At 37.3% G+C, this 14,238-nt stretch overlaps 1 protein-coding gene across 1 annotated transcript in view; it reads right to left on the bottom strand.

The window, feature by feature from the left end:
- Positions 1-516: 516 nt before the first annotated feature.
- The window catches only part of GCLC (glutamate-cysteine ligase catalytic subunit), a 31,435-nt gene continuing 17,713 nt past the window's right edge, over positions 517-14,238 (bottom strand). Inside the window, exons 9-16 of the mRNA XM_063313738.1 lie at positions 14,060-14,198; positions 13,550-13,662; positions 10,942-11,034; positions 10,128-10,232; positions 5,215-5,296; positions 4,991-5,094; positions 2,666-2,786; positions 517-2,187 (exon numbers count right to left, since the gene is read on the bottom strand). Of these exons, the coding sequence (XP_063169808.1) occupies positions 1,979-2,187; positions 2,666-2,786; positions 4,991-5,094; positions 5,215-5,296; positions 10,128-10,232; positions 10,942-11,034; positions 13,550-13,662; positions 14,060-14,198 (966 nt within the window). The 3' untranslated portion in view covers positions 517-1,978. The remainder of the gene's footprint in view (positions 2,188-2,665; positions 2,787-4,990; positions 5,095-5,214; positions 5,297-10,127; positions 10,233-10,941; positions 11,035-13,549; positions 13,663-14,059; positions 14,199-14,238) is intronic.

Here is a 14,238-nt window from a genome sequence, read left to right as displayed (position 1 = left end):
AATTTATATGGGCAACGTTATGCTAATACTTTCTCCAAATACTGTTTCACCATTTTGTAGGGCACAGCTTCTTCCATTCATCATTCAATTCCATGAGTGTTGTTTAAAACAAACGCTTCCTATGAAATGTCAGACAAAAGAACAATGTATGACTTTTACCTGACATTAATAAAGATGAGTAATACTTCAAGTTGGAACTTGAATTCTTTGGGGTTTTTTTTTTTTTGTGCAGAACCTGCATTTTACCCCAGATGGACAAAGTCTGTTAGAATAACAACTTGGGGGCAGGGATGGCCCTTGTTTCCTTTTGCAGGCAAAAGGCTGTGCTGGGGAACAGGCAAATCCAGGCCCTAGGCTTCAAATGTGTGCTATATTCCTAGATATCTGTTGGTGGTGGTGGTTCTAGTCCAAGGATAGTAAACTGGAGCCACGTTTTAAACTACAACTCTAAAAAAAAAAGAAAAAAAACAGCGAGTATGGAGATACATGAAAATGATATGTACTGTAGAGAAAAAGTGAGGGGAAGAATTTTATTGCTGTCTCTTATAAGAAGCTGAGGGTGGGAAATCAGGTTATGAGCTGCTTAGGATGATCAAACAGAAAATACTTTCTCATACACAGCTTAGTTTAACAGTGGAGTTCAATTCCACAGGCTGCACAAAGTTACCCACTATTCTGTCATTCAGGCAGGTAGTATTAAAAACCTTCAAGTTAAATCTGTTTTATGTACAACAGCAGAAACTGGCTTTATTTCTGTACAGTTCCTATACACTTCAGATTCCTGATTCATAGAAGCATTCGTACTTTTTCATGATTTCTCTTGCCATACTTATATAGTAGGGAAAAAAACAGGAAAAAAAGAGTACATTCATATCACACAAGAGGTGTTAAAGGTGTATACACATACACACTTTTTCTGCTGGTTATTGTTTTGCTACCATTTGGTTTCTTATTTTTTATAACCCAAACTGCTGGATTGAGCCTTCAGATTTAGTAATGTTTGTTTTAAAAGAAATAAGAATTTGGACCTCTTCACATACTGGACTAGCTGCATCACATGTTTACAAATACCAAGAACAGGAGGGGAAGCTTGGTCTGAATGCTTTGCAACTCGTCTACCAAGGCAATGAAAAACATACTGGAGCCAAAATACCCTGTTTTTTTAAAACACACTTTGAGCTAAAAGGATATGGGTTTCAATTAAGAATAAATTTGCATCTCAAATTGTTAATCTGCATGGTCATGCCTTTTTCCTAGAGTCTGAAATCTGAAATTAAGAACATGTATTGCAAGATGCGACTGACTGGAGGTGACAGGAGCTTTCAGCAACAAGAACATAATATTAATTTACACCCAAGTTATTTAAGAGGAAGTACTTTTATTACATCCTGTTAGGACTGGGACCAAGATCTACTTAAATCCCAATCTGTGAATTTAACTCTGACTATAAATGTATTTTTATAGATGTTAGATAAGATTTCTAGCACTATAGCAAGATTAGGACTGCTACCACTTTTGTACCGCAGAAAGTATGAATCAGGTTCTGATTTTAAAAAAAATACAGTAGGTTATTCACTGCATTCCAGACAACAGTCAGAATAAACATTCAATTCTGGACTGCAGATAATATACAAGAACTGATATGTTACATTTACAAAGCTGTTTGATAACAGTACATTTTTCCAGATTAAGTATGTAAAAAGGTATAAGTTGGTTTCACAATGACTTTTAGTATAATACTAAAATACACTGTATTAAATCAAAAATATTTATTATTTACATGTACATAGTATAAACCTTAAATAGAAGAATGTGCCTACTGTAGGAAGTTCTAAGAGAAAACTGAGATAGATTGGCCCACTGTATAGTGTAGTAAAACCATTTGGTCTTCACACTATGGAACTGCAGGATTCACCAGTAGTGTGACTAGGGTTCCTTTAGATATTTTACAGATTTCACATTAAATTAAAACTTGTCATTAAGAAGTAGAAGTTTTAATTCCACTGTATTTTACTTTATTTAAGCCTACTCCAAGCAGCTCAGGACACTCGGCTTGCTCTTGTGCAATTTGGTTGCATTTCCACATCAGGCTGTAGTTCATCTCTTCTGAGATCACACTATCATGCTTGTATTCTGGATGGTTTGCAACAAATTCTCGCATCCATCTAGCAGCTGTCATTAATTCTCCTAGTGGAAAAGTCACATGGAACACATTAAAATTCCTTTCATTATCTCCTCGTATGAATACATAACTTTCCCTTTACTTAAGTATTAGCCTTCATTAAAATGTCATCTTAAATCTCCACATTATACACAAAGTGTTTAATGGATCTAAAAGTAAAACATTACTTTACTATATTGTAAACTCAATTGTTTCAATAAGTTTTCCACTACAGATCTGTTAATGAAAAAAAAATCAAAATTCTGAGTATTACCTACTCTATAAAATAATGGACTAAACGCCAATAAAATTAACAAAGTTGTCATTAGCCTTCTAGGTGATAATCAAGTATTTATTTGTAAACAGGAGCTGGTATACAAGAGATGCGATAAATTAAAACAGAAATGTGCAAGCTCCAGACTTGTGACTTCAGATATTATCTATTTAGGATAATGAATTTTTTTCTAATTGAAAACCCATATAACATCAAAAATCTATTCATACCTGATGCTCTTTTTTTAATTAGTTTCAGATAGTTTAGAATGCTGCACCTTGTATCCACATCCACTTCCATATTTTCAAGGTAAGAGTTTAAAATTGGAATTAATCCTGGAAATACTCCTTCCTAGAAAAGATAAATCAGTGTTGAAATAAAAATGCTAAAATGTTTATTTCTCCCCCCCCCGCCCCAAAGATTTTAACAAACCCTTGTCTTTTGATATGGCACAAGAGTGCCCTCTAAAGGTTCTGATGAAACTGATGCTGGTAGGCTTATAAAACAGATTCTATTTTTCACTGAATTTATATTTTGAATAAAGTCTTTTCCATATAATTCTTATGTATAATAGCATAATTAGATAAAACTAGTCAGTGCCCTTTATTACAGCATAACAGGGTTTGGGGAAGCTTGGTTAAGCTGCTGGATAATTTTCTGGTTGGCTTCTAGGCATCAGAAAGGAAACAAAGCAACAATTAGTCTCTCAGAAGAGACTGCTTTTCACTTATCCTCATTCTATAAAACAGTGAGAACAGTATTAAACAGGAAGGTACAAAAAGAGGCAACACCTACCTAACAATATCTAAGCAGCAGCTCAGATAATCTCTCTCAATCATCATCTCTGCAAAGAACTATGAATATTCTCTATAACCCAATACCTTGTTCAAGCAGGTAGTAAGTCACTAGATTAATTAGGCAGTTTTTCAATTTATATACACTAATGAACCAGAGTTAAAATACAAAATATCCAGCATAAAAGTCCTGTTCAAAGCAGAAACTGAGCATGCATAGGTTATGTTCAGACCCATTCGTTTCTAACCTGCTATGGCACAGAATTCGGCCACTTTTTGAGACTTTGCTGCAGTCCTGATAATTTAATAGGAAATGCACAATTGCAGGTTGGGATCAGTCCAGTAATTTTTGATTAGGGGAGAGATTAGTTCCTTCCTCCAAGAAAGAGCATTCCTGAAATTCATGTTCAACTGTCTCAATTTTAGTGTCTGAACATATGAACAAGTGCTCTTGGTAGGAGATATTGTTAAATCTCCCCATCAGCAATGAAGGTAGAATGTCTAAGCATGTCAGTGTTAAGTGTGCCTTATGTGAGAGCACAAGGATATTAAAAAAAATATCTGGGGAGGTAAAAAGTAGATACATGAGCTCATTATAGCAGAAGTATGAAGTATTAAACCCATCCTTTTACACATTAAGATCTAAAATTCTCTGCTTGATCTCACTTCAAGCTTTATCGAGGCCCAGCACAGATAACAAATGAGGATAGCTAAATTGATTTTATCATTTTATTTGGAATGCTCCCTCTGTACAACAGTGCTTAAAGTTTGTGAACTCTTTTGAATTTACAATTTTTCTCCATAAATATGACCTAAAAGGTGATCTGTTCTCCACACAAGACCTAAAACTAGATAAAGAGAATCCAGGTACACAAAAACATTATACTTGTTCATTTATTTATTGAGGAAAATGATCCAAAGCTACATATTTGTGTGTGGCAAAAGTATTTGCACCTCTAGGATTATCAGTTCATTTGAAGGCAAAATTAGAGCCAGGTGTTTCAATCAATGGGGTGACAATCAGGTGTGAGTGTGGGAGGTCCTGCCTTAATTAAAGAAGAGAATTCTGGGTATTCACTATTAGAATCTGATCTTCATATCCCAGGTATGTGGAAGTTTGGCATGGCTGGAACAAAGGTGATTTCTGAGGACCTCCAAAAAACTGTTGTGGATGCTCATCAGGCTGGAAAAGGTTACAAAACTATTTGTAATAGTTTAAAATTCAAAAGGGTTCATAAGCTTTCCTTCCCTGGTTCTTTCTGTATTCTTTTTTCTCAATAATTTCCTTTTTATATCTAAACTTCATAGGTTGAAAAGAATGTGTAAGATTATACATTCCTGCCTTGGGCAGGGGGTTAGAAGACTGAACTAGAAGACCCCCAAGGTCCCTTCCAACCCTATGATTCTGATTCTATGACAGCTGCATTGCTACCCTCTGCATTTCAGGATAGTCATTTAAAAGTATTACCTCCTGCCCCAGTTCATTTCTGAAATTAACATTTTAAAACAACAATTAGCTCAAGATGTCTTAAAGGCCAAGTCAAGATATAATATCTGTCTCTTTTGTCTGGCATCCTCAGCTGAAGGAAGACCTTACTTCTTCTTAGCGTTTTTCCCGCGCTATGGCAGGGTCCGCTTGAGCTGAGGGAAGACCAAAATCAGAATTTCAGCCTGCTTGCTTTAGATCAGAACCCTGATTCTTAATCCACCTCTTCATCAAATCAATAGAATATGGCAAACTACATGAATAGCTGATCTTACCTTTCCATTAATTATTGTATCTATGCTCATTAAGGTATATTCTTCCACATCTGTTTCTGTACCATTTTGAGCTGTGCCATATCCATCCACTACAGCATTGCCACCTTTTAAAGGAGAGTCAGATTAAGTGAAGAACACAAAACATCCAAATAAACCAATTTGTTTCATATTTATTGTATACTCAAATGTAGTAAAAAAAATCAGTCAGAAAATAAACAGTATACCTTTAGAAATGTCTTTTCTAAAATAAAACATGCCCTGCCGAACAGCATCTCGTTTCTGAGCTACTTTCATGTTTTCATCCACCTAAGAAAGAGAGACAGGGAAAAATGTTACACTGGGTTTCTTGCTGAAATGGAAATAAATGTACTTAACTTTCTAGTCAGAAGATTTTAGAAATCATACTTCAGAACAGATTTTCACTAATGATTATGTAATGATTTACATAATCATTAAACAAAAAATTAGGATGAACCAGAAGAATTCTATGATTACAACTGGAGTTTTATCTCTAGCTGCTCTTATGGAAATGACTGTTGACTCACGCTGTCTTGTCTAACTATGATTTTGTGATGTACCTAAACCACTGAAATAATTTAGTCAACTTTCAGCTATTCACTCACTAAATTAAACCATGGAAACCAAGAAGATAGAATTTAGAGCTAATTTTGAGTTTTAGATTAAAATTCACACAGAATAAAGGTCTCATCCCACACAGTTTACATTCTAATACAAAAAAACAACAATAGGCAGTTGGCTGGCTTTCCATACAGAAAGACCATATTCCGTTTCTAGCCTCTCTAGCAAAAAGGTTATCTGAAATCCCAGTTACTAGAATGGATGCTAGCGGGCTAGATGAAGTTAATTCCTGGGGTTTTCTGTCTTCAAACAATCTAGTGTTGTTTGCCACATCATTTCAGGGAATCCTTGATTAGCATCATCTTAATATTATGCAACCAGCTTTGTCTAGGTTACTGGTTCTCAATTTTCATATCTGACCACTATCAAAGACCCTGGGCCCACAACAACAAAAAGCCCACTGTTTCCAAGGATATTCCTGTATATAGGTTTGTGAGCATTCTGTTTATCGTTTAAGCACATAAGATGCTGTAACTGTATGATATCATATATTTACTCCATCTATAATTCTACTAAAAAGATAATAAAAGATCTGGAAGACTAATGGCATATGTCTAGCACCAAGCAGGTAGCCATTATTATAACTTCTGAGAAATAATTTTTGTTTTAATATAAGAGACAGATTCTTATCAAATCATTAGGGTGAGGAACAGTTGTCCTTTTGTTTAATCTATAATCATGAATCGATTGAACTGTATCAACTAGAATCTCTGGCCAGCAAGATTTTTTTTAAAAAAATACAACAGATGTATTGTTTTGTATTGGGAAGGGTAGAGAGAATATTAGTCAGATAGATGTACTATCTGATTAATATTCTTTTATCTGCCCTTCCTAATACACAAAATCAGGTTTATATATTTTCCCAATTGCAATAGATTAGTTTGCACATAAGCTTGCTGTTGCAAATTCAGCCTTGAAACCTAAAAAAATCTTCAATGTTGATTTGTTTAACATTATTAAGTGGTTTCAAATTCTCTCCTAAAAGGCCAGAATCTGAAGTCAGTAACACACTCTGCTTTCCAGAAGCTTTCTTCACTTGTTCCCACAGGCAAAATAGGTCAAGTGGGAGTGATTTAAGCAGTTTGCATGAATATACTGCTGATGAACAGTAAGCTAGAATTCTCAGAAGGCTTGGCTTATTATGTGTGAAACTGGGCAATAAATTAAGAAGCTTACTGAGTTCCAGCTAACTAGAGGGGCTGGGGGGAAGACTCTATTAAAAAAAGCATGTATGATGTATGCATCTCTCTCACATTCTAATATATATATTATAGTAGATCAGCCAAGTTCTGGAGTAACCAGCATAACCTCGGGAACAGAACTGGACCCTGAGGAAATCAGTATGTGCACTTTCTTTGCAGGATATGTCAAGGTAGCTGTATACTTCTGTTTGTTACTTTGAATGTGACGTTGTAAAAAGTGGGATAAAATCTGTTAACATTAAAATCTAGTAGCAAGTCAGATAATCACACAACCAAAATTAATAATATATATTTAGTTTAATGTATTTAATTTAATATGGCTCCATAAATTTGCCTTTAATCTAAAATTCACTCCATAAATTTATAAATCCATTTAAAAAAAAACAATTAAAACCCACAAAAACAGGCAGTCTGTACTGGGACAACTAAAACAAACAGGACAAAACCCCCATACAACAGGGGTTCAACCAATTGCAGCCGCATTAATCCCAGGCCTAGAAACAGAGCCAAATCTTAAGGGCTTTCTGGAATTCCAGGAGAGAGAATGCTGTCCAGATCTCGGGGTAGGGCGGGGATGCTGTTCCCGAGGGCGGGGGCCATGACAGAGAAGGCACTGTTCCTTCATCCCACTAGGTGGCAGCATTTAATTGAAGAGACCTGGAGTGCACCCACTCTGCCTGAACATATTGGGAGGACAGAAACAATTGGAGCTACTGTACTATATGTCAGCGCAAACATTTTTGAGCTTTTTCCCATTTCAGTTCTATGACATTTTTTTCTCTACCTACCATTTATTTTTTATTTTTTCCCTACCACCTTGACTACTTTGTACCTTTTATCTTTCCTTCCATTAATTGAAGGAAATGGTGAATGGTTTTCCTACATTTTGGTTTTGGTCTTGGTATTTAGTTCATTACACACAATTGTATTACCAGTCAAACTGATAGTTTCCCTTTCTCTGAAAAGAGCTAGGCTAACAACTTGAACATTTCACGCTAATGTAGCCAGTCTGTTTCTGAGATTTTACTACAAGTGTCATCCAATAAAAGTTATCCTCAATTTTTGCATGCAAGTCTACCTGACATTGTCAAGATCCCTAAAATAATTGAACAAAGCAATTTTTTCCTTTCCCTTTTTAAAGAAAAAAGGAGATTTAAATGCTCACCCATGATAGATCTAGTATATGGAGCTTAATGGGCAAACCAGCAATAGTGATAAGGAGAATGAAAACCCATATTTTCATTATAAAGTTGCATCTTCCAACAATGAATTTAAACAAAGTCAATTTTGCATTGTGAATGGAACTCAGTGAGATGGGGGAGGGACTTGGAAAGGAAGGATGAAATTGCTTAAGAACCCAGACAAGCAAAAACACTGCTGCACATATGGCACGGCTTTGAATCCAAGATATCTTATAGACAGGGAAAGTTATCTTTGCAGTTGTTTTTTGGTATGATGTATTTTCATTTGGTGGTTTGGGAAAGGATGCATTTTGTTTATAGCAAGGAAGAATCTCTTCTCTAAAGAAGGGATTTTGTTTAGTTTATACTGACAACTGTAATAAAGTCCAATGGTTATGATTCAATTAAAGCTCTACCAGCCATAACAAGTGTTTTTAAGTCAGGGGTTTTCAACCAGGGTTCCATGGAACCCTAGGGTTCTGTGAGAGGTCACTGGGGGTTCCTTGGGAGATCACGATTTAAAAAATTATTTCAAATTCAGGCAACTTCACATTGAAGAGGCAAGTTTTATGCTTTATTTTTAGTTTAAGAACATTGTTAATGCATATATGCAGGCCTACACATGAAAGGAGTATAATAATTTTGTAACTTCTGGCCTATATTTGAGCCTGAATGTGCAGGGGTTCCCTGAGGCCTGAAAAATATTTCAAGGGTTCCTCCAGGTTCAAAAGATTGAGACAGGCTGGTTTAAGTCAATGTAATAAAAAAATGGAGGTGCACGAAAAAAATTACAGAAACAAGGCAAGCATTTAAATGTAATAACTGGAACCACAAAGGTTACCAGACCAGAAAGACCATTCACACAATCTTTGTCTCCATATTGCAGTCTTCTGTCCTTTGTGGGTTATGTCACAGGAGGTTGAAATGGAAGAGATCTTTGAAATAAGCCTGGAGAATGGAGTGTCAGTAGAGGTCCTCCACACAGTTCAGCCTCTAGTAACAAATCCCACACCACTGGGAAACTTTCTTTTAGACACAGAAGACTATGTGTGCGCTTCCATTTCTACAATCCTGATCTAGATAATGAAAGAATCCAGGTTTTAAAAACAAGCAAAAAACTATTAAGAGCACCTGAAAATCCACCTTATAGATAAAACTAAATAAAATTTGCTAGTAAGGAGAATATAAGTATTTTGCAAGCCAGTTTTCACCTTACAGGTGGTCCTTGGTTAACCACCACTCATTCAGAGACGATTCAAACTTACGATGGCGCTGAATGAGTGATACTTACAACTGGTTCTCAAAGTTCCAGCCATCACACCCTCCCAATCAGAATCATGATCTGGGCATTCAGCAACTGGCCCAGATTTCCAACCATCGCAACAGTCACATAACTGCAATTTGCGACATTCCCTGCCAGCTTCCCATAAGCAAAGTGAATGGGGAAGCCAGCAGAAAGTCAGAAGTCGCAGTCATATGAGGTCCTCGCTTAATGACCCATGGTGATTCGCTTAATGATTGTAACTGGGGACTGCTGGAACTGCCACTGCTAAGTGGTGTGGTCATGTGACATCACACTTTAAGACCACATCACCAATGACAGAAATTCTGGTCCCAATTACTGTTGTTAAGCGGGGACTACCTGTATAAACAACTGAGAGAAAAAGAACAATTTTGTTGCAGTAAAGATCACAATTTAACAAGAAGCAGTGTTTTCCTGTTGCTGCTCTGGCTTTGTAAAGTATTCTCTCCTTAGAATTAAGACTTGCTCTATCCCTTCTAACATTCCAGAATCACAGATGATATAACTTTTCCAAAGAACATTTGGTTGAATAGTTTCTTGCTACTATCTTTACCATACTTCTTTTTGAATTACAGTATTTATATTGATTTAATTATTGATATTATTTTATTGGTTTTGTTGTGATGTATTTTTCATCATTGCTATTATAAATTATCCTTGTATTGTACTAACTTTGGTTGTTTTAATTTATTTATACTTACCAAGGACATTTTAACTCTTACAGATCTTTTTGTTGATTGTTTTGTAAAATTCTTTGAGACTTCTGACTTGGCAGTACAGAGATAGAATAAATATTACATAAACACTCTTACCTTGGACAAAGGAATGAGAAAATCCAATTTGTATGAGAGAATGACTCGAGTTAGCAGTACAACAAACACAACGTATGCTGAGTTTTCAAAATCTGTTAACTGGACCTAGAAATTGAAAACTATTTTTAAAACTGTCGAGGTATATATTCTGTATATATCCCAAATATAATACAAAAAAATTACGCATAGATTCTGATAAAGACTGTAACATGTTATCAGACTTGGAACCACTTGCTTATACCTTTCTGTTCAAAGTTTTCCCAGAATAGAATTCCAAAAACTAATTAATATGGTATGGTTAGATATTCTTGTATAGAATTCTACTGTTACATGCTTTCTTTTAAGAATTCCAAAATTGCCAATTATAACCAATACTAGTTTCTGGTATGGCCAAAGTAACAACACTTGCAGTTGTACATCAGTATTTTAATATATGTATTTCAGAACTAATACTAATTATAACTAATTTTTTATTTTATTTATCAAATTTTTATCACCGCCCATCTCCCCCCATAAGGAGGGACTCTGGACAGTTATTTTATATAGAGAAAGCAAGATTAAACAATGATATGGAATTTGTGATTCTTTGATTTGATGATAATTTCAGTTGAATCTGAGACTGTTTCAAACTTAAAATCAATGGCAGGCTACCACCATTTTTAGTGATGCTAAATTGCATAACTTATCCAGATACTTAAACGTGTATCTTGAAAGAATCAAAACAGAAAGCAGGAACAGAAAGATGCAAATATACTGAAGTATATACTACAGTTTTAATTCATAACACAATCCACTGAACATGTTTGTTCCTTACCTCCATTGGTCTGAACTCAACTCTCCATCCAATATCTGAATTTGGAGGAGGAGGTTTAAATCTCATAGTCTGCCAATTTGTTGACTGAATATTCTACAGGAGACAAAATAGATTTCATTAGGCTATAACTTCTACCTGCTCATCATAGCAACTAAAATCTTAAAACGTTTGGAAAGTCATGCCAAAACAATAAGCTGCAAAGCTGCATTAATTGCTCTAACAAAGCATGGAAGAGACTTTGAACTGAAAACTATTAGAATACTATACAGGTAGTCCTTGACTTACGACTGCAATTGGGACTGGGATTGCAGGCAGTCCCAGTTGTTGTTGTAACCCAAAATGCACAGGTCGTTAAATGGGAAGTGGAGGGAGTCCCAGGTAAGGAGCGCGGAAGTGCCACAGAGGGGTGGGGGAGGCCCAGCGCAGGCTGTGCACAAGTTGGGGGAGGGGGTGCTGCGGCGCAAGCTCAGAGGCTGGGGAAGGAGGGCAAGGGGTGCATGTGAGTGCAGGGAGGCCTGGGAAAGAGGGTGCAGGGTAAATATGACCTAAAACATGATCTGTTCACACAAGTCCAAAAACTAAAGAGAACTCAATTAAACAAATGAGTGTGCGAGCTCAGGGAGGTCAGGAAAAGGGTATGGGATGTGTGCAAGCACAGGAAGGCCAGGAAAGAGGGTACAGAGTGCATGCGAGTGCAGGGAGGCCCAGCAAGGAGGGTGCATGGCATATGCATGCAAAGGGAGGCCGGGGAAAGAGGATGCAGGCTGCATGTGTGTGAGTGCAGGGAAGCTGGGGAAGGAGAGTGCAGGGTGCATGCAAGCAAAGAGAAGGAGAGCATGGTGCATGCAAGGAAAGAAAGGCCAGGGAGGGGGCAAGACTTGTGACCTTCCCTGCCAGCTTCCCATTGACTTTGCTTACGGGAAGCTGGCAGGGAAGGTCGCAAATGGCAATCACGTGACTGTGGGATGTTGCAACCGGTCATAAGTGTGAGCTGGTTGCCAAGCGCCCGAATTTTGTTCACATGGCCATGGGGGCGCTTCAATGGCTAGAACTTTGAGGATTGCTAGTAAGTCCCTTTGTTCAGCACCATCATAACTTCAGTCATTGAACAAATGGTTGTAACTCGACTACTGAACAGAAAGTCCTTGGGTTATGATGGCAGTTGGGACCAAGATTGCCATCACTAAGCAATACAGTCATAAAGTGCAATGTCACATGACCACATTGCTTAGCAAAGACAATCCCGGCAGTCCTGGTTGCCATCATAACCCCAAGTCATGTGGATCATTAAGTGGGAAGCAGTGAGAGTCCCAGGTAATGGCATGGGGGTGCCATGGGGGGGAGGCCCTGGGAGATGAGTGCAGGGAAGTCAGGGGAAGGTGGCCATGGTGCAGTGTGAGTGCAGGGAGGCTGGGGGGAGCAGGCTGCAGTGCTGAGTGAGCACAGGGAGGACTTTACCAGAGTGACTTGCGACCTTCCCTCTGGCTTCCTTATTGACTTTGCTTGTGAGAAGCCGACAGGGAAGGACGCAAATGGTGATCACATGACTAAGACACTGCAACCATCATAACTGCAAGCTGGTTGTCAAGTGCACAAATCACGATCATGTGACTGTGCTGGGTGGTGCAATGGCCGGAACTTCGATGTCTGATCTTAAGTACCACTTGTTCAGCGCCACTGCAACTTTGAGTGATTGCTGAACAAGTGGTCAGTAAGCAAACACTGTGAAAGGTGAAAGGTCCCCTGTACGAGCACTGAGTCATGTCTGACCCTCTGGGGGGACGCCGCTTTCATGTTTTCTTGGCAGACTATAGCAGGGTGGTTTGCCATTGCCTCCCCCAGTTGTCACCTTCCCCAGCAAGCTGGGAACTCATTTTACCGACCTCGGAAGGATGGAAGGCTGAGTCAACCTGAGCTGGCTACCCGAGAATTCAGCTTCCGCTGGGATTGAACTCAGTTTGTGGGGAGAGTTTTTGGTTGCAATACTGCTGCCTACCATTCTGCACCACACAAGGCTCTAAGCAAGGACTACCTGTATGCAAATATATACTCATATTTGGTTTGCTTTTATTAAGTGAGATATAAATGCATACTATCTCTACTGACAGAAATTGGAGCATGCCAACCCTGTCCAATCTTATAGGATGAGCAGAAACAACAGGAAGATTCTGTAGTTATTCCCTTTTTTTTTCACAACTGATGCTTCACTAGAATTTGGTAGTCATTGGGAGACCAGTGTGTCCATTAAGTACACAATTTTCATACTTCTGTTTCGTGCATTTTGATATTGAACCAACTCACATCAGACCCCTTAAATTCCACACTGACTTATGCTCTGAAAACTGACTAAGTATTAAACCTTTTTGTTGCAACTGATATTTAATAATTTAAACACAGAATTTTTGTCTGTGTTCAAATATGCAATGAAATATATACTTGCATATTGTAATTTAAGAAATACTGAAAAAAACACCTATACAGCAAATAATTATTTGGCATACCTAAGTGTTGCTGTAGTTTTGATCCTTTTTATTAGAAAATAAAAGTTGTATCATATATTAAACATACTATGTATAACTTTTAATATAAACTGGTATAACAATATAACCTCAAAATGATCAGATTCATTTGCATCATCCAGATGTATTTTTTCTTCAAACAGAGTCAATGGATCACGAATAAATAAGTGAGCAATGTGTTGTGCCAAAAGATGGTCGATGCCTACAAAACCAAGAAATGGAGATATCCGTTGTTAAAAAGCAAGCCAGTCTATTAAATATAATATGCACACTTATTTGCTTGCGGTAACTCAAGACAGCTGAAGAGGGATGAAACAGCCATCATAAGCACATGAATGAAATATTTTCAGCTTAATAGGAAATACGATTCCTGACTCTTAGTGTATCTCTCATCCTTTCAATTAAGAAAAGAAATGCTTTCAAGGTGAGGGATCACTGCAGAAAATTAATTAATATTATCTAATGCTGCTGGGCATTATACTTCAAGAACAGCTCATTTAAATTAATCACAGGCAGTCCTGTTTAAGGATTGTCTCCAATTAAGGAAAAAACAAGACAAAGGCATAGAGCCTCACTGTCACACTGATTTAAATACTTACCCTCTTTTACTAGATGCTCATAGATTTCTTTATCTATTGTCAAATCAATGTCATTGTACTTTTCACCGCATTCTGAGAGATAACTGTCTATGGAATCGTATCTGGATTTATTGATTCTGAAACGGTTGTTCTTCAATGGCTATGTAATTTAAGAAGAGAAATATTTAGTACCTATAGTC

Source organism: Candoia aspera, chromosome 1 (genome assembly GCF_035149785.1).
Source record: "Candoia aspera isolate rCanAsp1 chromosome 1, rCanAsp1.hap2, whole genome shotgun sequence".
Taxonomy (NCBI): Eukaryota; Metazoa; Chordata; class Lepidosauria; order Squamata; family Boidae; genus Candoia; species Candoia aspera.
Note: the sequence above shows the minus strand (reverse complement) of the source record. Positions and strands in the feature narration are given on the sequence as shown.